We start from the raw sequence: 26,062 nt of genomic DNA on the forward strand, positions 1-26,062 counted from the left end.
TCATTCGTACCCGCCACAATTATTAATTCTTTCACCCTCTGTTTTTGCACTCTAATACTCTCACTTACATCCTTAAATTTCGCACCCGGTAAGTACGATTTAGTTACACTCCCGTCTATTACTCCTCTTAATAACGAGTCACCATACAACACTCTTTCCTTCATTTCGGAAACTCTCCCACGCTGTTTATTTACGTTAGCCGACTCACTCTGGAAAGAGTTTTGCAGGTGCTCTAATTGCCGCTGCGCATTTTGTATCACTGCACGCAACCTAGCAATCTCACTTCCTACAAATAATTCATTTTTTTTATCATTCAAACCATTTTCTCTTTCTGTATAATTGCTCTCACTCTTTCTTAGATCACCGCTCACATTGCCATCTTGTACACCGCAATTCCCTATCAAGCCACTATTTTCACTCGCATTCTGGCTTTCTTCAACCATAACTGTCTCACAACTTGACACATACTTCGACTCCTCACTTTGCATACACTTTCTACACATTCTCCCACCACTATCACTTTCAATCCAAACTCCAGCCTCATTCGGGAATGCATACATTCAACACACATCACATTGAACAAATTCTCTCACATTATAGTTTTTGAACAATGGCGTCGTATTTTTGGACGCCATTATCTTACGTCGCATTGGCGCCATATTCAAATCTATGAAACGTATCGTTAAATACTAAATTAATTAATGGAATTTACACCAAAATCACACAGACACAACAAGCTACCAAATTTAGACAATATTACATTATGATTTTAACATATATTCTAATTTCCATTCAAAATTGTACTTAGCTTTCGGGAGCTCCCTGAAAACACGACCGTTCGCCTCGCCCTCTAGCGGCAACTCCTATATGTTTATCTTCTTTAAGTAATCATTCTCATATATTGTCTATCCCTGATCCTTTGCCATTTCTGAATTTCTTTATTGGCTTATTTATTTCTGCTTTTGTTATCTCTCCTGTATTTATATTTAATGTTTCCATTTCATTATTTTCAAGTAGTATAGTTTCTTGTATTGAGGTTTCACTGTTCAGTATTTTCAGAAAGTGGTCTTTCCATCTCTTTTCTATGTATTTTTCCCTTTGTCATCATGTTTCCTTGTATCTGTTACATCTTCTTTCTTTGATATTTTCACCAATAATTCTGTATTCTAGTCATCTGGCCATTCTTCCTTTATCCATATTTCATTTAGAAGGGATAGTATCTCTGTAAAGATATCTATATCTTCCTTAAGTAGTTCTGCTCATATACTGTCTATCCTTTATCTCTTATTGGTCTCTCTTTTCTCATATTTTTTCTAATAATCTTCCTTGTTATTTCAAAAGGTTTCTTGGAATCAAAGTTTGTTTCCTAGTATTTCTTCAGCTGCTTTATTTTCCTTCAATTTGTTTTATTGCTTCATATTTGCTTTTGATCATACATACAGTTTTCTGTAATATCCTTATTTTTCAGTTAATTTATATTGTACCAGTTTTTTGTTTGTTCCTTGATTTAAATATCTTTCCTAGTTTCATTTTTATCTTTGCCACCACAAATATATGATCTGTGTATGTGTCTGCTTCTCTCCACACCCACACATCCTGTGAGGACGATCTCCATGTTTTATTGATGGTTATGTGATTTGTTTCCATCTGGTGAGATCCATATTGTCTCCAATGATTAAATTGTTAAATAGGCAGAAATCCTTGAATAATATTCCATTTTCATTTTCATCTCCTAGTGCTTCTTTTCCCATCATTATTTCATATCCACTGTTGTCTTTGCCTATCTTTTGCATTTACATCTCCTAAAAGTAAGATCATGTGTCTTTTGCCACTCTTGTGTCTCTCTCTCTGTAGAAGGTCATGAAAAAGCTTCTTTTTTTTTCCCCATCAGCACTGTTTGTAGGGGTGTAGATGTTTATTATAGTAACATTTTTACATCTGGTTTTGAACCTAGCTCTTATTAATCTTTCTGATACTTGGTTCCATTCTTTTCTTGTCTCCACTGTCATCATCAGAGTGACATCCCTGCTATGTTCTTCATCCTCAAGGTTTCCAGAATATGTTTGATATTAGTCTGATCTCACCAACTCCATTCCGTCTGGTTTCACTTAATCCTAATATTTGCATTTTGTATCTTTCTCCATTTCCTTTGCTATTTCATGTGCTTTCCCAGATTCATACATTGTCCTGATGTACCAGCATCCAATTTTGGTTGTAGATTTGGATGTGAAGCTATCCTTTCCAAGAATGTTTCATTCATTGGCTTCTCTAAGAGCTTTCACCAACTGCATCATTTCCTCTGGTGATTCTTCAAGAGAACTAGTCCAATTTCTTTCCGTACTTTGAGGTTTCTGTAGTGGGAGATTTTTCATGTATTGTGGTTGCTAGCCACAAGTATAACCCTTCCTTTTCTGGGTTTAGGACTAGTAATAGCAGAGTTTGTTAGTTCTTTTGGTAATTTTAATTTCTTTGTTATGTTCCATGTGCCCCTACCTTTAGAATGTCAGACATTATTAATCTTTTACTTCTCTCCTTTCCATTATAACCTGTTATTTCTGTCTAATTAATCTTCCATCCTGTACACCCCATGAGCATACATATCAGGAATTTGATGATGATGATTCTTCCATTTGAAAATTTTGAGTTAGAGATGTTTACTTGATAAGGTAACCAGCCTTATGCACAGTCCTCAGCCTAGTTCATGAGATCATTGTTACTCACAAGCTTCCTTACCACATCAAGGTGAAGATACCATTAAGAAGGGTCAATGCAACTTTCTTTTCTTGTTTCTTGTGTGCTCTCTCCATGTGAATCTGTGCATATCTTACATTGTAAGAAAGTATTAGTAATGGATGGTCATTGTGCTGAGCAGAAATTAATTTCCCATTAGTATTATTAGCTTTGCTCTTTTCTCCAAATTTTCCCAAAACATTTCTGTCTGTGTTGTATCCATTTCCAACGCTGCTGTTTGGATCTCCAAAAAAGGATCTACATGTTCTTTTTCATTTGCCTTTTCAAAAAAAATGTGATCACTGTCATCAAAAAATACTTCCACTCTTAATTAGTATAACTTTCTGTGGAATCATAGAAAAGTCTCATTGTCCATTTCCCCACTGTGATGTTTGCTCATGTTATGTGAAATTGCCTGCTACTGAAGAAGATTATCTATATGTTTAGTATTGAATACTTATTGCCTGAATATAACATATTATAGTTGCTATTTAAAGAATCCGGCCAATTTTTGCCTTCAGGGGGGACTTGATGATCCCCATTTTGAGCATGATAAAAATTAATTTCATATAAAGAGAAATATGTATAAAAGTTTTAGAAAGAATCATAGTTGAGCTACTTTCAAAGGTGAACTATAGAATTAACTATATAAATATTATGTGAATTTAAAAAGCATTTAAAAGTAAGAATCAAACCATGGAGATTTATTGACAGGCTGAAGAGAACGTTGCTTGTTTCAGTCAGAGGCATGTGATGACTTCTGTAAGGACAGAAAATTAGAACTCCACGATGGACTCAGTAAGTTAAAGGGGCAGTCATGGAGGACCAGAAAACTTATCTAAATTTCATAGCAAGAATAAGTCAGCTTGTGCTCTGAGAAGTACAGATAAAAACATAAGCCATCAAATGCCTGAAATGTGGAAAGATAGCTGGATTAAATGATATATGATGAGGAATGCTTGAATGTTATTTTCTCGGGAATTCCCGTTAGACTCATCTTAGGAGGCCCACACTAACCATTATTCACATGGTACCTACCATACTTCTTAAACTCATTCAGCGAACTAATTGCATCTGCCTCTGGCAACTCATACACCATCCTCCAAGCAAAAAGTCTAGTTCTTGCACCTTTACAAACCACCCTCTCAATTTCCAGGGGCAATCCTTTTTTTTCTGTCACTTTCTGCAATGTATTGAAAAAAAAATCTTCTGTTCTAGTCCTATAAAATTTTTTTAATAACTTATTGGTTTCTATCATAGTCCCATTTTTTTCTGCTATCGACTAGGCTTTTGTAACCCTTCAAGTTATCCTCATAGGACATTTCATAGATGTCACAATATTAGTGAATTGTCTCTGGATCCTTTCCACCATGACGTTATCCCCTAAGGAATCCAGTCTTATAAAGTCTTGTAAAGAGGAATAATTATTATTATTATTATTATTATTATTATTATTACGGGTATCTCCACGGAGTCAGTAGACTCATCGCGGGAGACCCAAACTAGCAAAACAATATCTGTCATATCTCTTCTTGAATTCATTTACAGACGAAGAGCTCACAACTAAGTCAGGCAATGAATTCCACTCATTCACCACCCTCCAGGCAAAAAACCTTGTTCTGACACCTTTGTTAACCACACTCTTCTTTAATTTCCAGAGATGACCTCTTGTTTTTCCATCACTATCACACAGCTGAAACATTTCCCCTGCATCAATCCTATAAAAACCTTTTAGTAATTTGAATGTTTCTATCATATCCCCTCTTCTTCGCCTATCAACCAATCTCTGCAATCCACAAGCTCTCAATCTATCAATGTAGGGAGCATTTTTTATATCACTCACCAACTTGGTCACTCTTCTCTGAACCCTCTCCACAGCCTCCTCATCTCCAAGGAATCCAGGTGACCAGACCTGAGCACAGTAATCCAAATGTGGAAGTATCAATGCTTTATAAAGGGGAATAATAACCTCTTTATCTCTGGATGTCAGTGTTCCTCAACAACCAAGTAATCCTATGTGCAATCTTGGACACCTTAGCAATGTGTCCTCTGAACTTCATCTCCCTATCTACCAATACCCCTAAGTCCCTAGCCTCATCAATCTCTTGGAGTACCTTTCCATCGATGTAGTACACAGCTGGTAATCTTTTAATCCCAAAATGCATGACTTTACACTTTTCCACATCGAACTGACATCCATTACCTTTTGCCCATTCTATCAGCTTATTTAAATCATCCTGCAAACTTTCAACATCAGCTTGATTTTTTATTGCACTACACAACTTTGCATCATCAGCAAACAACTGAATATCTCCCTTTAAGCCGTTTCCTATATCATTTATATACAAATTAAACAACATTGGCCCAAGCACAGAGCCCTGAGGCACACCACTGGTCACCTGCCTCATTCTGGACTCGGCTCCTCCATACACCACCTTATGGTATCTCTCCCTGAGCCATTCTCCTATCCATATCACCAATTTAATATCCATTCCCATCTGCTCCAATTTGCGTAACAGTGTTCTATGGGGTATCCTGTCAAAAGCCTTAGCAAAATCCAGAAGTACCACTGTGTAGCCAGTTCCTTTGTCCAACTCAGATGTTATTCTGTTATGAATAGTTAATAGATTGCTAAGGCAGGATCTACCTTTAACAAAACCATGTTGGCCTCTATAGAGTATCATATCCTGATCCACCCATTCTTGAATTTTGTCTTTAACCAACTTTTCCAATACTTTTACCACTACTCCTGAGATGGTGATTGGTCTGTAATTCAATACCGCAGTTTTAGAGCCACCCTTATGCAAAGGAACCACTTTGCCTAACTTCCACTCCCTAGGGACCATACCAGAGTTCAAACTTAAATTAAATATCCAGGTAAGAGGGGTTGACAATTCATTTGCACATTCACGCAACACCCGAGCTGATATTCCATCTAAGCCTACCGCAGTGTTTGCATTTAAGTTTTGCAATATATTTAATACCTCTGATTCTTTAGCTTCAATTCTCACATTAGGTATTGCTATAGGTATAGAGATATCCTCACTTGGGTGATAGACTTTTGAAAAGTGATCACTCAGTAACTCGACTATTACATCTGATTTTGTCACCTCAATACCATCAGCACCCACTAAGGTTATTCTTCAGAAGTCATTCTTCCTCTTACTTGCCACATAGCGGAAGAACTCTTTGGGATTACCATTGATTTTTTTGGCTAAGGTCTTCTCATAATCTGATTTAGCTTTTCTTACTATGCTGGTAACCTTCCTAGCTTGAGCCTTGTACTGCTCATGGGTGTACTGATCGCCTTTCTCCTTGTAAATTCTCCATAAGATTTTCTTTTTTTGCAGTTCAAGCTTGATACTACTGCTCATCGATCTAATGCCTGCCTTGTTTGACCTCCTGACCATGGTGACACAATCTGATATTGCTTTCCTCAGATACCCGCTGATTTTATCCCAAGCACTGCTAACATCTTTCCCTTGCAATATGTTCTGCCATGGGATGGCTGCAAGCTCACTCCGAAGCTTGTTATAATTGCCTAACCTGTAGTTCCGTACATACCCCTTCTTAATAGAAAAATCCACAGATTTTGCAACCTCCCAAGTCAATACCACATGATCGCTTTCACCAACTGGAGGTAACGAGGACACCTTACTTATGCATATAATCTCTGAACCAATAACCAGGTCCAACACTCTCACACCACGTGTCCCTTCAGTTACGTGCTGCTTCAAGTAATTATCTCATAGAAGATGTACGAACTCCATTTCCTTTTTGCTACGTGATATTTCCTCCTTCCAATTGATATCACCATAATTAAAATCCCCCATAATAATCACTAAGCCTTCACTCATTGCACTAAGTTGCTGATGCATGAATTCAATATCTCCCCCCATACTCCCTGGCCTATAGCAGCATCCAACTGTATATTTGGTTGTGTTGGTCACTATTTCGTACCAGACTGCCTCAAATGAACTCTCATTCACATGTCTATCATCATGATATACTACTTTCTTTGGCTGCAACACATCAGCTATCATCAACAGTACTCCTCCTCCTGTTCTATCTTCTCTATCCTCCCTGAAAATACTGTACCCATCACATTCAATTCCAGTGACCACATCTTCTGCTGACAGCCAAGTTTCACTAATGCCTACAACTTTTGGTGAGATTTCACTGACTAATGCCAAAAATTCTTCTCTCTTATTTCGAATGCTTCTAGCATTGGTATACAAAAATTGCAGATTCCCTCTAGATCTTGTACCGGCTTTAGAACTGATATATAAGTCACTAACTGCCGTAGTCCTATGCCGATTTTTATCCCCTCTCTTCTGCAATTTATTCTGCCTATCAGGATCAATAAATACACAATCAGTGCTAAAGTTTCTCTCTCTTACAGTCAACCTTTTCAATATTAGTTTCCCTGCCCAATAACTTCAACCTGTTCAGAAAACAATAACTTCTTCAATCGCTTATGTCCTTCCATGTTAAGATGCAGTCCATCTCTAGCATACAACTGCCTTTTTCCTTCAAACACACTCCAAACATCAACAAACTCCAGACCTCTTTTTCTGCACATTCTTGCAATCATATCATTCATTATCATTGCTCGTCTACTTAACTCGTAATTGTCAAAACGAGGCAGCACACACACTATTCTCCCATTGACACTTTTCCTCTTCACAATATCTAATAATGTTCTTAAATCTTTTCCTACCCGATTTATACTACCTCTCAGGTCATTCGTACCCACCATAACTATCATCTTGTCTGTTTCATGCCCTCTCTTTATTGCTAAAGCCACTCTTTCTATTGTCCCATCAGCCAAGCACTCCTCATCCATACCACTCTCCATACCCTTAATCATAGAATCACCATATATTTTACCACTCTTAACTTCATTCAAGTCCACACTCATGGACTCATTCTCTACACTATTCAGCATGACTCTCCCAGCTTCATTACTCAACTCTCTATTACTTACCCCCCCCCACTCTCACTACATCTCATTTCTTCTAGGCCATTTGTGGTTTTATTATGTTGACTCCCAATCACTCCCATACTATTTATTACTGAATCATTCACCAAAGACTCACCCATATGTAATCCTGTTCTAGTTACTTCAGCTATTCCCGTTTATTTTTGTGAAAGTAAGGAGGGAATGCATTTGCTTTCATTTCTCCATATGCAAGCAATTGTTTCACATTGCACATATTTCCATTTGTTTACTATATTCTGTGACTAACGACGACGACTTGGAGCATTTTTCAGTCTTTAATTAAAGATTTCCCCATCTCTGCCTTGAACCATTATACAATTTTTCTGACAGTGCATTTATTACTATTCTTCATGCTCTTCTAGTTTCAGATTCATCAAGGACGGGCCCCACAATGTTGAATTGCTTTTCACATCTCTCGCTGAAAACGTTCACCGGAAATCGATTCCTAATTCCACGAGAACCCGGACCACTTCATAACCACGCCCCCACCCATTCTCTCGGGACAACCCGTGTTATCCACATACCATGAACTGCAAAATCTCGTATCTATACAAAACCTGTATAGATTATCTTACCAACTTATATGTTTGAGATATCATTCTTCTTCTTCTTCTTTTTTTCGTGGTTTATAAAATATCTGAATCATTGGATAAATTATTCACTTTTCGCCCACAGTCAACCACGCTGTCCCTGCTTGTCAGTATGTTCTTCAACATTAAGTAAATGGATGAGCTGTTTTGGCCAACTTTGCAATATGCTGTCTAAATTTCAAATCCCTGAGCTCATCAGTTTTTTATAGTCCATTTCCATCAATGTTATGATTTCTTCATCCATACTATCAGCCTGTGTAAATCATCCTACAAATAGTACCCCTATATCAAGTTTTTTTTTTTTTCTCAATGATTGCAAAAAAATTGGGGAGGAGGACAATAATTAGTTTCTGGTTTGCAAAAAAGTAATCATTTCAATCAGCAATGTAATGCCGACATGAAAGATATACCTCTTTGAGGCATGCTGTGTAGGGAATGATTCATAGGCAAATATTCACTGCTTAAAGATATACTGATTCTTTGTCGCTTGTTTCATATGTCATCCAGCAGGAATGAGAAAATCTCTGGCTTTCACACAGTCCTCCTTTAATATAGTGATTTTCTCATTTCTCTGATTTTTTTTTTTTTCACCATGTTTCGCAATTGAAGCTTAGCGAAAAAAAAAGTGCATTAAACTCTTATATTGGTATAGGAAATTATAGGAAGTGATTAGAAAAAGTATGGGGGTGATTAGAAAAAAAAATTGACTTAAAATAAACAGTCCTTTAGGGGGACTAAAGAAAAGTTGAGAAACATTACTCTGTATCATTGACTATTGCTCTCCTAGTTTTGTATCATCAGAAACCAACTGGATATTTTCCTTTAGATCATTTCTTATATCACGAATGTACAAATTAAACAGCAGCAGTAACAGGAGACCAAGTATTGAACCCTGTGGTACACTTCTATTCACCCACCTTCTTTTGGATGAATTCTCTCATATAGTACTCTTTGATGTCTGTCTATCAGCCACCTCTAAACCAAATCACTGGCTTCATATTCATCCCCATTTGCTCTCATTTGTGTAACAGTTCCATCTTGTCAAATGCCATTGCCAAATCCAGTAGTGTAACTGTGCAGCCATGCTGACTGGAATACATTTTCCCATCTTGAAAAAATTTAATACTGAAGCAGTCAGCCAAACACACCTATCATGGAAGCAGTAAAGTATTTAACAGATTTGTTGTTCATGTAGAAATTCTGAAAACATCATTTCAGTTTCCACTCTATTCAAAGCCTTGGTGGAACCTAGAATGCCAAGGAGCCAAAAATGATCAAGATAGAGCATTGGATATATTTTCAGATACCCTTCCACGATAAACTTAATAGCATTTAAACATGCTCAGGCCAAAGCACGTTATTTGAGATGACAAAGTCAAAAACAATCTTGGATCCAATTTACACCATTGATTAATCAAATATCCAGTGCAAAAATGTCTGAGATAAAATGAAGATGAAAGGTAGATACAGAACACACTGTTTGTCTACCTTGGAACATAATGGATATATTATTGCTGATCCCAAAGCTATTTCAGACACTTCAGGAAAAAAAAACTGTTGCCGAATGTTTTCTCCAAGAAAACTTGGAGAAAACATTCAACAGCAGTTTCATATCCTCCTGATTTTTTAATATTGAAAAATAATAAGGGAAACAGCAGGTTAACTTTTGTACTAAGTAGATAGAGCTGTGAAATTAGCCATTTGTAAGGAAGAAATTCAAAAGAGCTCTTCTCCTGTCTTCCCCTAATGTAGTAGGCTCTGATGTCATCCATTATAAGATGATAAAACTCCCATCATCTTCTATGGATCTCCTTCTCTTACTGTACAGCAGAATATTTACAAAGGAAGAATTCTCAGACTCTTGGCATAAGTCCATTGTTGCTCTGACTAGCTGTCTTTTGTATGATCTTGTAAAAATTGGTAAACACAAGGCTCCTCTGGTACTTAGAAAGCAACAAACTTCTTTCCAACACACAATGTGGCTTTCGTAGACACTGATCAACCTTGGACAATTTGGTCTATTTAGAAACATTTGTAAGAGACACCTTTCTGAAATGAGTACATGTGGTGTCATTATAATGAGCGTGTATTTTCTTGATCACAGAACTAATGTAAATAACTATTTGGGAACATTGATCAAGTGTAAACGGATAAATATTTTAATACCGACTAGTTTCACCAAACTTAAGCTGTTGGCATCGTCAGGGTACAAGCACTGAGGTTAAAACATATCACAAAATAGATCTTAACTGTAAATTCTAAAAATTATAGTTACAAACTAAAATAGCATTGAATGTGAATAATACATGTATTGCATCTACATGATTTACTAGTTGTTGCATATCAGGCCTGTGATCACATTTCTCCATAACAAACCATATCATTGAGTGGGACAAAAGTTGTACCCCTTACATAGAGGAAGACTACCACTCTTGAATGTTTAAAGAAGCAGTCACAGTTGCATGCAGTACAGATAACCTTAACAGGAACCAAGGTTTAATACTTCCAGAGATATGGAAAAACCCTAATTAGATCTCTGAACACACAAGAAATGAACTTTAATGCTAACTATAGAACGTTCCTTAGCAACAACTAGTAAATCATGTACATGCGATACGTGTATTATTCACGTTCAATGCTATTTTAGTTTGTAACTATAATTTTTAGAATTTACAGTTAAGATCTATTTTGTGATATGTTTTAACCTCAGTGTTTGTACCCTGATGATGCCAACAGCTTAAGTTTGGTGAAACTAGCCGGTATTAAAATACTTATCCATTTACACTTGATCAACATTCCCAAATAGTTATTTACATTATGTGGTGTCATTGTTCTTTGACATGAAAAAAGCTTATGATACAGCCTGGAGATATGGCATATTAAAAGACCTGTTTAATCTTGGTGTGAAAGGACACCTTCCTGTTTTTATTAAAAACTTTCTATCCAGCCGATACTTTCAGGTCTAAGGGGGAAGCACATAGAGAGGCGGTCTCTCAAGGCTGTCTTACGTGTGACCCTCTTCACTATTAAAGTGAACTCAATTACTGAACAGCTTCCTCCTACTGTAGGAAATTGCCTTTATGTCCATGACTTCACAATTTACTGTCATCCCTGCAATATGAGAGTTATTGAAAGACAAATTCAACAAGCTTTATGGGCTCTTTGTTGTGGGTTCTGATTTTATGAAGAAAAAAAACTGTATGTACACATCTACTGGAAATGCACTCTTTACTCCAATCCTGATATATGAATGGGACAAACTATTATCCCACTAGTATTCAAGGCCAAGTTTTCTGGACTCATCTTTAACAGAAAGCTAACATTATTATTATGTAACACCTCCATGGAGGACAAAGACTCATTGAGGAAGGGCACCTACTCTACAACTCTCCGTTTCCACCACTCCAGCAACCACAACTATGTTCATCATCTACACCATCAACCACCACCACTAGTATTTTCACAGACAATCACAAACATCCATTCCCATGGTGGGATTCGAACCCACAGCCTTTTGGCTGGAGAGCGGATACATTAATCACTCGGCCAACCAGGCCAGCATTCTTACACACATTCATCATCTTTGGGAAAAGTGCAAAAAAGCATTGAACATCCTTCACATTCTATCCTCTACATAGCAGGATGCTGATTGATATTCCTTGTTCCACATTTATTGCACACTTGTATGTTCAAAGCTTGATCATGGCTCCCAGGTTTACAGTTTTTCAAGGGAGATCACACTCCAGCAGTTGGACCGTATGCATCATCAGGGTATCCAGATAGTTACTGATGCTTTCCACACATCACCCATTCAAAGTCTTTATGTTGAATCAAATGATTCTAGACTAAAACAATTGTTTCTTAATTATGCTCTAAAAATAAAGTCCCTTCCAGATCATTCTACATGGACTTGTCTCTTTTCTCTATGTTGGGAGGTCCAATAACATACATGTCAGACTGCCATTTGTCCTTTGTTAAAGAGGCTATGGAAACTATTGGCATGAACATTGACAACATTACCTGCACCAAACAAAACATCATTTCTCATTTGCAGCTTGCATCCCATCCTATCCTGCAGCCTCTCACTTTGTCAACTGCAGAAGTCTCATATACTATCATCTACCTTCAAATATTTAATGCACACAGAGTAGTTCACTCTGATTCCTTGCCCATCTATATAATGTTTCAAGATCAGAGATTTCTGCTGGCTGTACTGCTGTGTTTCCTAACATTACTGTCTCCAACTAGATCCAAGTCAACTGCAGTAATTATACAGTAGAGTTGCATGCCATTCAGTTTGCACTTGTGCATATAAAAAAGAAAAACTGTTACCAGAAGTATGTAATTTATACAGACTCTTTGAGCCTTTTTACAGGTTATTTCCTGGATGTGGATTATACATAAGAGAGGAGATAACCTGTAAAGAGGCTCAAAGAGTCTGTATAAATTACACACTTCTGGTAACAGTTTTCTTCCGTTTACCTTAATTTTGATGTTCCATTGTGTTGGATTCCTAGCCACATTGGAATTAAGAGAAATGACATTGCATATGTAGCTGCTAGATCAACCCCATACTTTTTCAGCAAACTGTTTAATGGTCCCAGGACTAACAAACAAATTGCTTGTGATTAAGCCTGAAATTCAGAATTGACAATCTAGTCAACCTATGACCAGAAGAGAGGAAGTTGTTCTTGCTAGGCTCTGCATAGGTCATATCATCTTATGCATGCTTATTTACTGAGGGCTAATGGACCACCTATGTGTGAGAAATGCAATGACTGTCTCACCATTAGTCATATTCTGGTGGATTGCCAGCACTTCATAAGAGAGGAATGACATTTTTACTTATCTGGCCAAGCCCTATACACTCAGGCAGATGCTATCAGACTTGGGCAAATTGCATAACATTTTAAAATTTTTACAAAGAATTAATTTATTCAAACATGTTTGAATTTTAATTTGTTTATGTAGATACTGCATTGTAGATACTAAACCTTGTACATACATTTTATTTACTCATCTATCTTCTTATAATTATACATAGATAAAGTGATATTAGATCCATCATTATTTCACCATTTCTAGAAACTATGAAAGTTCCGTAAGTTGACCAAAGAGCTTGCAGGAATGCATTTCTTGGTATCCTCGAGTTGCCTTAGTATGAACTACCTAAACGACATGAGTGCTACCCAAGCATACATATATTCACCTTTTATTAATCTATTTGATAAAGGTTTCACTGGCCTGATAGCTGTTTCAAACTGGTTGGTTTTCTTCAGAGACCAGATAGAAACCTTAAGAGAGCAAAAACTCTCAGTACTAAGGAACTTGAAATGTCAGAGAAATGTATTTCCTGTAAGTGAATTCCTGGTCACTGCGTAAAAGTAATTACTAAAATAAAGAGCCAAAAGGCTTCAGTTCACGATGTAAATTTACATAGGCAAAGTGGGATATTAGATCCAGCATTATTTCAAAACTGAATGTAGAAACTATGAAAGTTATATAAGGTGACCAGAGTGCTTGCTGGAATGCATTCTGTGTATCCCTGTGTTACTTTAGTATGGATTACTTTAAACATGTGAGCACTGCATGTCTTTTTCTACATCAATTCTACATTTTATTTTTTCCTCCTTTTGTTTTATGAGCAATGTTAAGTAGGCCAGAATATGGATTTTCATAAAAATACTGCAATTTGCTAATGAAATTTGTTCTGAATGGGTTATTTTTTTATCAATTTGGACATTTTTATATATCAGAACATTTTGAACCTGCAACAAAAGAATAACAGTATTCCTTTTAATTCTTTCTAGACAACCGAAGAGTTTCAGAACAATTTGGAAGCTGTACTAGGACCAAGCATATTTGATATTGTTATTAGGAAAGTTGATAGGAAGAAAGAGAGGTTCGTGTCTGATCATTTGTTTATTCATTTATTACTTTTTGTTTCAAATGATAATTTGAAGCAAACTGGTTTACATTAATGCGTGCAATGCTGTCTGCATTAATAATTTTAATGTTATGCTCATCTAATAATGGATTAATATGTTCTCTGTCTGGTTACTGTTACATCATCATCATCATCAAATTCCTGCCATGTACCCTCAAGGGGTGTACAGGATATGACAGTACTACATGAAAAAATTACATCATTACTAACTTCCTATCTACAATTTTCCTCCAAATCAGTCTGTCACTTGTCAAGACTCCAACATTATCAGATCTTATATTTCTATCGTCTAAGGCACTTTGTACCATATCAATCCACCTATATCTTGGTCTTCCTCTGGGTCGTTTTCCTGCCAACCTGGCAGAGAACACTTGTTTTGCTAATCTTTCCTCTCCCATTCTATTTAAGTGACCATACCACCAGAGATTAGCTCTGCTAACGCATTCCTGGATGCTGACAATGTCAAGTTCTTTCCTAATATCCTCATTTTTAATATGATATTGCCATTGATACCATCTGTTCACCCCTCTAATCTTTCTCAGGACTCTCATATCTGCGGTCTCTAGTCTTTGGTCAAGTGTTTTACTTCTGACCCAGCTCTCAGATCCATAAGTTAAAACTGGTTTGAACACTGTCTTGTATACAGCTAATTTAGTGTTCCGACTAATTTCTTTCTTATTCCATATGAATTTATTCAATTGACTTCCCACCATACCAGCTTTGCTGATTCTGTTGTCTATTCTATATTTAATTTACCATCTTCAGTAAAAATCGTGCCTAAGTAGCTGAAATGCTTTACTTGTTCCATAGGTTCTCCATTCACAACACAGTTGACATTTTCAATGATTCTGCCTATTTTCATTGTCTTTGTCTTTTTATTGCTGACCTTCATACCATATCTATTACAACAGCTATTCAATTTAGTCAGAGAATCTTGCACACTTGTAGCGGATTTATTTAGAAGTATAACATCATCCGCATAAAGCAAAGAGCTGACATTAACATCTCCAATTTTGATATCAGGTTTAATACCACATTCATTCATAATGTGATCCATATAGATAATGAATAACAGAGGGGATAATGTACATCCTTGTCTCACACCAGATTTAACATTAAACCACCTTCCTGTACTTCCTTCAATTCTAACTGCTGACTTACAACTCAAATAAAGACTAAGTATTGCTTGATATAATGCCCCATTGACACCATATAACTGCAGCGTATTGAATAGCTTCTATCTTGGCACCTTGTCGTATGCCTTTTCCAAATCGACAAAACTTAAATACAGATCTTTGTTATATTCCCATGCTTTCTCGACTATTTGTCGTAAAGTGAAGATCTGATCCTGACAGCCTCTATTTGGCCTGAATCCAGCTTGTTCTTCACCAAGCTTTTCTTCCACAATTCTTCTCAACCGTTTCTCAAGTATACTTGCATAGATCTTGCCAGGAACACTCAGTAGGTAAATACCTCTGTAATTCTCACATGCAGTTTTATTTCCCTTTTTATATATGGGTACTATGAGAGCTCTACTCCAATCATCGGGAATTCGTCCCTCTGTCCAGGCTTTCTGAACTATGCAGTGCAGCCACTGTAAGACTTTTATACCACCATACTTCAGCATTTCTGGTCGAATATCATCTACTCCTGCTGCCTTTCCACATTTCAAGCCTTTGATGGCTTTTTCTACTTCAAGTATGGATATGTATTCCTGACTGCATGCCTGGTCAGTGTTTTTTATCACTGTGCTGTCATCACTGCTTGTTTCATTTAGCAGTTTTTCAAAGTAATTACTCCATACTTCAAGCATATCTTTTTCTCCTGTTTTCATGTCACCTTTATCATCTCTAACTCCTTTTACAGCACTCTTTCCTCCATTCCTAAGCTTCTTCAACAACCTCCAGAATATTTTGCCACCTTCTTGATATTTATTTTCTATATTCTTGCCAAAGTCCTCCCATGACTTTTGTTTAGCTAGTTTTACACACTGTTTAGCTTTCTTACATTTGTCTCTGTATTCTGTAAGAGTAAAAGCTGACTTATTTGCCAGGAACTTTTGATATGCTTTGTTCTTTTCCTTCACTGCCTCTTTAACTTCCTGTGTCCACCGGGGAGTTCTGATTTTTTTATCCTTGCACACAACCTCACCACATGCCTATCTGGCAGAATCAATCAATGTTTTCTTCAGAGTTTGCCACTGAATCTCCAAGGTTTGATTCCTGTTCTCAAACTCTTTCATTTTCTTTTCAATAATCTTTCTATATTTTAGTCTACAGTTCACATTTGAGAGCTGCTCAACTTTTATTCGCTTTAAAACTTTCTTACATGTTATTCTTTCCAATATGAAATTCAGTTTTATCTTGCTCAAGACTAAATAGTGATCACTTCCAATTTCAAATCCTCTGTACACTCTGGTGTCCTGCACCAGGGAGAAAACATCACTATCAACAATAACATAGTCAATGAGACTTTTCTTATTCCTAGCCTCTTCTCTCCATGTGAATTTGTGCACATTTTTATGTTGGAACATGGTGTTAATAATAACCAGTCCATGTCCTGAGCAGAAATCCAACAGATATTTGCCATTATTATTAGCTTTGCTCTTTTCTCCAAATTTTCCCAAAATATTTTTGTATGTCTCACAATCATTTCCTACTCTGCTATTTAGATCCCCAACAGTGACCAACTTTTCCTTTTTCATTGTGTCAGTTGCTTTTTCTAAAGCGTCAAAAAATTCCTCCACTTCTACCTTAGTAGAACCTTCTGTGGGACCATAGGCACAAATAAGTCTCATTGTCCAGTTACCCATTCTCATATTTGCCCACATTACTCTACTTGAGACTGACTGCCATTCAAGAAGATTAGCCTCGTATTTTGTGTTGAATACTATGGCTACTCCTTCTTTTCCTTGATTGTCATTGCCTGAATATAACATTTTGTATTTATTGCTCAGAAAGATCTCACCAGTTTTGGTCTTTTTTGTTTCAGTCACCCCTATTATGTCGATCTGGTACTTATCTAATTCCTCAGCTAGCTCCATTTCTTTGCCATTCAGGCTTCTTACATTGACAGTACCGATCTTTAACTCTGGTGATGTTGAGTTGGGGTTTGTTTTCAGATTTGTTCCAGTAGCTGACTTTTCGCTGTTCGCCCTGGTTCCCTGGCGAAAACAACGGGGGCCTTGTTTAACCGGGCGACGCCCCAGCCGGCATGAAATTTTGTCATGTTGTACCATCATTTTTTATTTTGGTTTAACCAATAGGAATACAATTTGGTCGGCTAAATCCCAAATTGCCAGCCCATCCTCGTTCGTTCAGTATCAAAGTAGATACCCAACAGGGTGCACCACGAGAAGGTGAGGATTGGACATTAGGTCAGAAGCCCTGGTCGGTTCTCTGCATTCCTTTAAAGGCTATGTGGAGGTCTCCTCTCAGTTATACAGCTTTGACCCTTAAGCACCCCTTACTGTTACTTCAATAATAATAAAAAAAATTATAATCATGCAAAGTATACCATTTCAGAGTGATACAAAAAGTTAATAAAATGGCCATTTGTTGAACTTGTATCTAATACTTTTCTAGAATACATCTGTTAATTCCGAGGAAAAATAGGAAAATTTAAAGAATACATCAACAGTCTTAGGAGAGGAAGCCAATGTTTAAGAAGGAAAAGGAATAGCAAGTACTGCAGAGAGACAAGAAAATTAGATGGCCCCTTAAGGCATACTTAGTTGATTGGGGCCTTTTAAGTCATCTTGTTTTTATATGTTTATTTAAACCAAGGATACTCTAAGATAGCGTAATGAAGACTATACACCATTACTTTTTAACCTTTTTCTCAATGTAGTCTAAAAATTGCTACAGGATGTTCCTATTGGCTTTGAATTATATTACATAGGAATTATATTTTGAACTGTTAAAAAAAAAAAGTATAATAATCAGAAAGAAATTAACAAAATAAGACTGAAGCTGATAGTATGTATACAAAGCAATGTTCAAGCCAATTTTAACTGATGAATGTGAGAGAAATATAATAGTTGATCAAAGGCTTGAGAGAAGATATGAGAGTTTTGAGGAAAATTAGAGGAATGAACAAGTGGCGTCAGAACTAGATATTAATACATCCTTTAATATTAACAATGTCAAGTTAATATTAAAGGATGTATAAGCAGAGTTGATCATGTTAGACATTTAATGAAATAAAAACAACACAAGAGAATGATTTAAACAATAGTTTACTGTTTCCAGCATTTTGTCTCTGTTGGCAGAAAGAAAATGAAAAAACTGATTTTTGTTGGAGATTTAACAGCAAAGTAAGAAAAACGAATCCCACTAGGCCATCAGACATATAAAAACGTTTTGGCAAAATGTGCAGAAAAAGGCCAAGGCTAATAATGTAAGTACCTGCTGGATCTCTGCTTATCATATAGACTAGTCATTAATAACATTCTGTTCTAACATTAAGATGTCCACAAGTTCGCATGGAGAGAAGATACAAGAAATAAGAAGACTCTCATTGACTGTGTCATTATTGATAGTGATATCTTCATGTAGGTTCAGTATACAAGAGATTACAGAGGATTCTAAATTGGAAATGACCATCTTGAAGTGTTAAATAGGATAAAAATGAATATCACATTAAAAAGAACGTTATATAAGAAAGTTGTAAAAAGAATTAAAGTTGTTGAAAGTTTTTTCACTTGGTTATAATATAAATTAAAGATACCAAGAAATTATATACTTGGTTTAACCCTTTATCCAAGTGTAAGCAAACCTGAAGTATTTTCAGGACTGGGTAACTCATATATCTAATGACTTCACATAACTTGCCTTAGTATCCCATAATGTAAAGCACATATCCTTGCAGACATGTATAATTGCTATGCATTATGGGAAGGGTCACCACTCAGACCAGTTTCGACCTTTATTGAGGTCTCATCAGTGGGAGCCATACCCGGAGGTGATACTAAGGTTGAAGTAATGCAGAAATCATATTTTCATGTACGAGTAGCCAAAAGATGTCACACATTATTATTAAAATACTATTATTAATAAAATTATAACCAATAAGTAGAAATGCTTATTATAATGAGAGATTCTAATATAAAAGTTGAATGCCGGCAAAGGTTGGTCGTGCCTCTGCTACTAATGGCTCATGCCAAAAGTTAAACAAGTTTGAGCATGGTTAGTAGTTGGAAGGGATCAATCATTCAATGCTGTTGGTACACTCTCCCTCGAGGAGTCTTTGGACTCCCTGGAGGTGTCACATAATAATAATAATATTATTATTATTTTAAAAGTAATGATAGGCATCATGGGAAAATTCAGTAAAGAAAATAAGTTGCAAACTACCTCATTTTCCCAATGACTATTACATAAATACTTCAGTCTACAGTTAACAGTAGACTGAAGTTTAGAGGGCATATTGCAAGACTACACATCATAGTGCCACTATGATAAAAAAATACTCTAACATGTAGGAATAAGGAGGCGTTTGTGCCACTGTATAAAGCTCTGTTCAGACCAAACTTTGACTATTGTTCTCAGATTTGGTAACCTGGTTTTCAATGTGATGTGGAAACATTGGAGAGGGTCCAGGGAAGAGTGACTAAGTCAATATCAGGACTATGGAATGTTGGCGATGGGGAGAGAGAGAGAGATTGAAGAAATGTGGATTGTAGAATTTGGTGGACAAGAGGAAATCAGGTGATGTGGTAGAGATGTTTAAGTTAGCAAGGGGATTTCATTGGATTAATACAGAGAGGATTATAAAATGAATTGAAGATGAGAGGGGAAGAACCAGGTCATCCCTGGAAGTTATTATTATTATTAATATTCAGGCCTCCATGGAGTCAAAAGACTCATCGTGGGAGGTCCTTTCTAAGAAACACAAGTCTATCAAGACTCATCGAGGACAGTCCCTCCTAGGAAACACAAAGTTTATCATACCACTCCTTAAATACATTGACCATTCTCGCTCTCACCACTCCATCAGGCAATGCATTCCATGGTTCAACCACCCTCCATGCAAAGAAACCACTCCTCAAACTCTTTCTCACAGTTAACTCTCACAGCCCCTTGTCATGACTCCTTCTCGCTGTTCAACCAAGCGAAAGAACTCCCCAGTGTCAACCCTGTAACCACCTCTCAACAGTTTAAAAGTCCCAATCATATCATCTCTCCTTCTTCTATCCACCAAACTCTGCAGTCCACGCTTCCTCAGCCGATCCCCATAACTAGCATTGTACAGTCCCGACACCATCTTTGTTATCCACCTTTGTACCCTTTCCACAGTTAATTTATCCCCTTCAAATCCTGGGGACCAGATGTGAGAACAATAGTCTAAGTGTGGTCTGATCAGAGTCTTATACAACAGAATGATAACCCTTTTATCTCTGCAGGTCAGTGTCCTTCTCATTGTTGCAGCAATCCTCTGCGTTACCTTCACTACCTTTGCAATATGTCCCCTGAAATTCAGGTTTCTATCAATCATCAACCCTAGATCTCTTATCTCCCCTACTTCCTCCAGTATAGCTCCTCCAATAGAGTATGCTGTGTCCCATTGATGTGTCCCAAACCTCAAGACCTTACATTTTGCTGCATCAAACCATAATCCCCATTCATTTGCCAATCTATCTCGCTTATTCAAATCCTCTTGCAGGGCTACCACATCTGCACTATTACTAATAACCCTTCCCAGCTTATCATCATCCGCAAACAACCGAATATCCCCTTGCAATCCACTGACAATGTCAGAGTATGGTGAAGAGGGGTGAGAGGAGTAGATTTTTTTACATGGAGAATTGTCAGTGACTGGAATGCATTACCAGAATATGTTGTTAATGCAGGGAATATTAATGATTTTAAGATTTTAAGTCGGCTGACTCCTGTGATGAGTCAGCTGACTCCATGGACGGTGTAATAATAATAAGCAGAATGAAATAGAAGAAAATCTTATAAGAAATGAAAATAAACATGATAATACTACAAATGGTTGCCCAGAAGAAAACAAGTAAACCAAATAAACCCTGGGTAACTAATGAGATTTTGGGAAAAAAAGAGAAAGATTAATATGTTAAATATGCTTGAATATAATAGTAATCAAAGTAAAGCTCATTACTTTAATAAAAAGTTACAAAATAATACCTTGTAATTGAAAGAGTAAGAAGGCATTATGGAAGTAAGGCATACGATTGAAAGGTAATGTGTTAGTTGCATGAGGGGTATAAAGAGAAAACCAGGAAGGTGACTGTCTCACTTGGTATTTCCTTGCTGTCTTTCACTTATGCACAGACCATGCAGGTTTTCAAAACCATATCCAACAGAAAATGTAGTTAATCATTATTCCTGTAATTTCCCATCTGTAAATTGCATGTGTTCCTCCTGGCTGTTTTGCAGAATGAAAAAGCTGAGTTTCTGAAAAAAAAACCAAAAAAACTGTTAACTCCATAACTCACCTTCAATTGAAAATATCTGATAAAGGTTCTTTGCAGCATAGATTTGAACTCAGGGCTTTCCAATCAAAGGACATTGTTGAAACCAACTGAGCTATGGAAGCTGTCGACTCACTTGGTATCAGAAGTGCAGCATAAGCAGCAGTTAAGAAATTCCAGAGAGCTCATAAGCTCATATATGGCCAGTATAAAAATGAATGATTATGGAAGGATGATACTGGTTTGTGAAAATGATAGAATGATTACCACTGCAGTGGAATTGCTGACTTATATAAAGATAAGTCAGCAATTCATAAAGGTATATCATCCTCATGACATCATGCAGAGCTTGAGAGCAGCAGGAAAGGAGGAAGTAATGGTGAGTGAGCAGGCAGTATATGGAATTTAAGGAAACTTGATGTTAATAAAGCAGTAGAACTTAATGACATATTACCACATGTTTTGAGAGAATGTTCTAGAGAGTTAACAATTACCTTGACCTACTAATTTAACATGGGTCTAGCACTGGAAGTTCCAAAGGATTGGAAAAAGGTCAAAATTGTTTTGTTTTATAAAGGTAGTGATAAGACTGGAGCTTTGAAATATAGACCTAGGCTTGTGTACCTGGAATTGTGGTTAAAGTGTTGGAGGGATAAGCAAGAGACTGTGATCCAAAATTGGGTTGATAGCAGCATTCTTGGTGATAGACAGCTTAGGTTTGCTATAAAATGATCTCCTTTCAGCACTACTCTTGCTAACTATAAAAAGGTGATGAATGCATTACACAAGGGATGCATATACAGTGGCATATTTAGATTTTGAAAAGGCCTTTGATAGATTGGTGCATGGCAAGTTGGTAATCAAATAGGAAAGTATAGGGTTGGATAATAGGTTAGTACATTGGATTAAACATTGGCATTCTGTTAGGTATCAGTGAGTTGTGAATGGGAATAATATCTAAGATGTTGAAAGTCACTAGTGGTGTTCCCAAGAATCATTTAGGGCCACTGCCATTTCACTTGTATCTTAATGATATTGGGGAATGTTCAAATAGGAATGTGTAGTTGTGTTTGCAAATGGTTCAAAGTTGGAAAGAACTATGAAGAGTGGAAAAAGTGTTGTGGCTTTACAAAAAGACTTGAATAGACTAGGTGAACAGGCAAGTGATTCGGGATAACAATTTAATTTTGAAAAGTGTAAGGTTTAAAAATTTGGGATGTGAAGATGGAATGCAGAGTATACAGTTGGTGGAAAAGATTAAGAGACCTGCAGGTAATTATGGATAAGGATCTAAAATTTAGGGGCAGTATTGCTAAATTTTGATCACACTTAATCACACCATATTTGTATTACTTAGGGGCAGAAGTGGTCACTTAGATTTCAGGAGGTTGAAAATATATTGGAGAGGATCCAGAAATTGTTAACTAAGATGAATTTTTTGGCTTTGGGATGTTGGATATGAAGAAAGATTGGGAAAATACAATTTGAGGAGTCTAGTGGATAGTAGAAGGGGACAGGACACGATTAAGACTTATTAGTTGGACAGGAATTTTTACTTGATTAATGTGAAAAAGGTTTTTCAGAGAATGGGAACCACACTTGGACTATTGTTCTCAGATTTGGTCCCCAGGATTTGAAGGGGATAAATTAACTGTGGAAAGGATACAAAGACGGATGACAAAGATGGTTTCAGGACTGTACAAGGATAGTTATGAGGATCAGCTGAGAGAATGTGGACTGCAGAGTTTGGTGGATAGAAGAAGGAGAGGTGATATGATTGAGACTTTTAAACTGTTGAGAGGTGGTTACAGGGTTGACACTGGGGAGTTCTTTCGCTTGGTTGATCAGCGGGAAGGAGTGATGACAAGTGGCCATCCCTGGAAGTTACGAAAGGAAACTGTGAGCAAGAGGGTAAGGAGTGGTTTCTTTGTGTGGAGGGTGGTTGAGCCGTGGAATGCATTGCCTGATGGAGTGGTGAGAGCGAGAATGGTCAGTGAGTTTAAAGAGTGGTATGATAAACTTTGTGTTTCTCAGGGGGGGGACCTTCCCTCAATGAGTCTTGACAGACTTTGTCTTAGGAAGGACCTCCCTCGATGAGTCTTTTGACTCCTTGGAGGCCTGAATAATAATAATAATAATAAAGATGCTGGGGGGGGGGGGCACTAGCCCTTTGAAATGAAATGCTAGAAAATTAATAAAACACCATACAGAATTCAGAACAAACGAAGAAATAATAATGTGTGTAATCTATTCAAATTAGATATGAATAGATAAACACACATTGATGGTGTTACAACATTTATGGTTTGGTCATGTCCTTAATCTGGAGAGGTATTATACTGTGCTGGTGGACAGATTATTATTATTAAACAAGACCTCATGGAGTCAAAGACTCATCTGGGAGGTCCTTTTATCACACACACACACACACATCTCATCATATCGTGTCTTAAACACACTCAAACTCCTTGCAGACACTACACTCTCAGGCAAGGCATTCCAATCATTCACAACTCTGCACGAAAAAACCTGCCTCTCACTCCCCTACTCACACCCTCTTTATACAGTTTCCAGGGATGACCTCTGATTCTCTCCTGATCTCCCACTATTCTCTGTAGAACTTCTCCACAATTGATCTTATAAAACCCCTTACCAACTTGTAGGTCTCTATCATATCTCCCCTCTTCCTTCTCTCCATTAGACACTGCAAATTACATCTTCTCAATCATTCCTCATACTCAACATTCCAGAAGTCAGAAACTACCTTAGTCAGTCGCCTTTGGACCCTTTCCAACATCTCTTCATCCTTCTGAAAACCCGGTGACCAAATCTGGGCACAATAGTCCATGTGTGGCCTAATCAAAGCCTTATACAATGGAACAAGAATCTCCCTACTTCTACACGTCAGTGTCCTCCGCATCATTCCCAGAAGTCTTTGTGTTGTCTTCACAATTTTGGCGATGTGTCCCCTAAACTTTAGATCCTTATCCACTATCACCCCCAGATCTCTGATTTCCTCTACTTCCAACAATATATTCTCACCAAGCATAAATTCTGCATCCCATCTTTGTTTTCCAAATTTTAAAACCTTACATTTTGCAACATTGAACTCACATCCCCATTTGCTTGCCCAATCACTCAATTTATTCAAGTCTTCTTGCAAGGCCACAACATCTTCACTACTCTTTATGGTTCGTCCCAACTTTGCATCATCTGCAAATAACTGAATATCTCCATCCAAATCTTCGCCAATATCATTAATATACAAGTTAAATAGTAATGGCCCTAAAACAGACCCCTGAGGCACTCCACTAGTGACTTTCCTTTTTGGATATCGCACCCCCATACACAACTTGTTGATACCTATCAGATAGCCAATCTCCAATCCAATGCACTAATCTAATATCCAACCCCATCTGCTCTAGTTTGACTGTCAACTTATCATGAGGTACTCTATCAAAAGCTTTTGCGAAATCCAAGTATATTACTGTGTATCCTTCTCCTCTGTCAAAGGAAGCAGTCACTTTATTGTAATAAGTAAGTAGATTACTAAAACATGACCTCCCTTTAGCAAATCCATTCTGTCCATCAAAGATTATACCATTGTTGTCAACCCAACTCTGGATCCTAGTTCTCACAAGCTTCTCCAACAACTTAACCACAACACCTGACACACAGATAGGCCTATAGTTTGATGCTTGAGTTCGATCACCTCCTTTATAAAGTGGCACAATCTTGCCCTCCTTCCACTCTTTAGGAACTTGACTAAGTGCAAGACTCGTATTAAAAAAAAAAAAAAGATGAAAGGATCATGTCTCAGAGGAAGACCGTAATTAATGTGTTTGCAAATGCTTAAGCTAATAAAACATATTAAGCCATAAGATGATGATAGATCTTGCACTCTCCCTTCTTTCTTAGATCTCCTCATGTCTGAGGACTCGTGACCTTCCTGATGATGCTTTGCCATTTCTTTCTCCCCTGTACTTCTCTTATTGCTTGTTCTAGTTTAAGTCCAGTGATACTTGATATTTGATCAATCCACCTGTTGGGGAGGGGGGGGGGGATTTCCTCTTTTTCTTTTTCCACACGGTTTACTCTGGATGATTATTTTTTCCAGGTAGTTGCCTTCCCTTCTACATATGTGTTCAAAATATTGCAATATTCTCTTTTCAATTATGTTTATCAGTCTTGTGTGGATATTCAGTTCTAGGATACTTTTGTTTGTTTGCTTTTCTGTCCAAGACACTCTTAACAATCTTCTCCAGCACCAGATCTCAAATGCCTCAATTCTTCTTCTGTCATCTTTTGTCATTGTCCAAGACTCAGAAGCATGGAGAAAGATCAAAAAAACTAAGGTT

The 26,062-nt window shown here is 37.1% G+C and overlaps 1 protein-coding gene across 1 annotated transcript in view; it reads left to right on the forward strand.

The window, feature by feature from the left end:
• The window catches only part of Ufl1 (UFM1 specific ligase 1), a 430,347-nt gene that overhangs the window by 370,072 nt on the left and 34,213 nt on the right, over positions 1-26,062 (forward strand). Inside the window, exon 15 of the mRNA XM_090408990.1 lies at positions 14,133-14,224. Coding sequence (XP_090265116.1) covers positions 14,133-14,224 — 92 coding nt within the window. The remainder of the gene's footprint in view (positions 1-14,132; positions 14,225-26,062) is intronic.

Source organism: Typopeltis vanoorti, chromosome 19, assembly GCF_054136105.1.
Source record: "Typopeltis vanoorti isolate ZY-2024b chromosome 19, IOZ_Tvanoo_1.0, whole genome shotgun sequence".
In the NCBI taxonomy this organism is placed as follows: domain Eukaryota; kingdom Metazoa; phylum Arthropoda; class Arachnida; order Uropygi; family Thelyphonidae; genus Typopeltis; species Typopeltis vanoorti.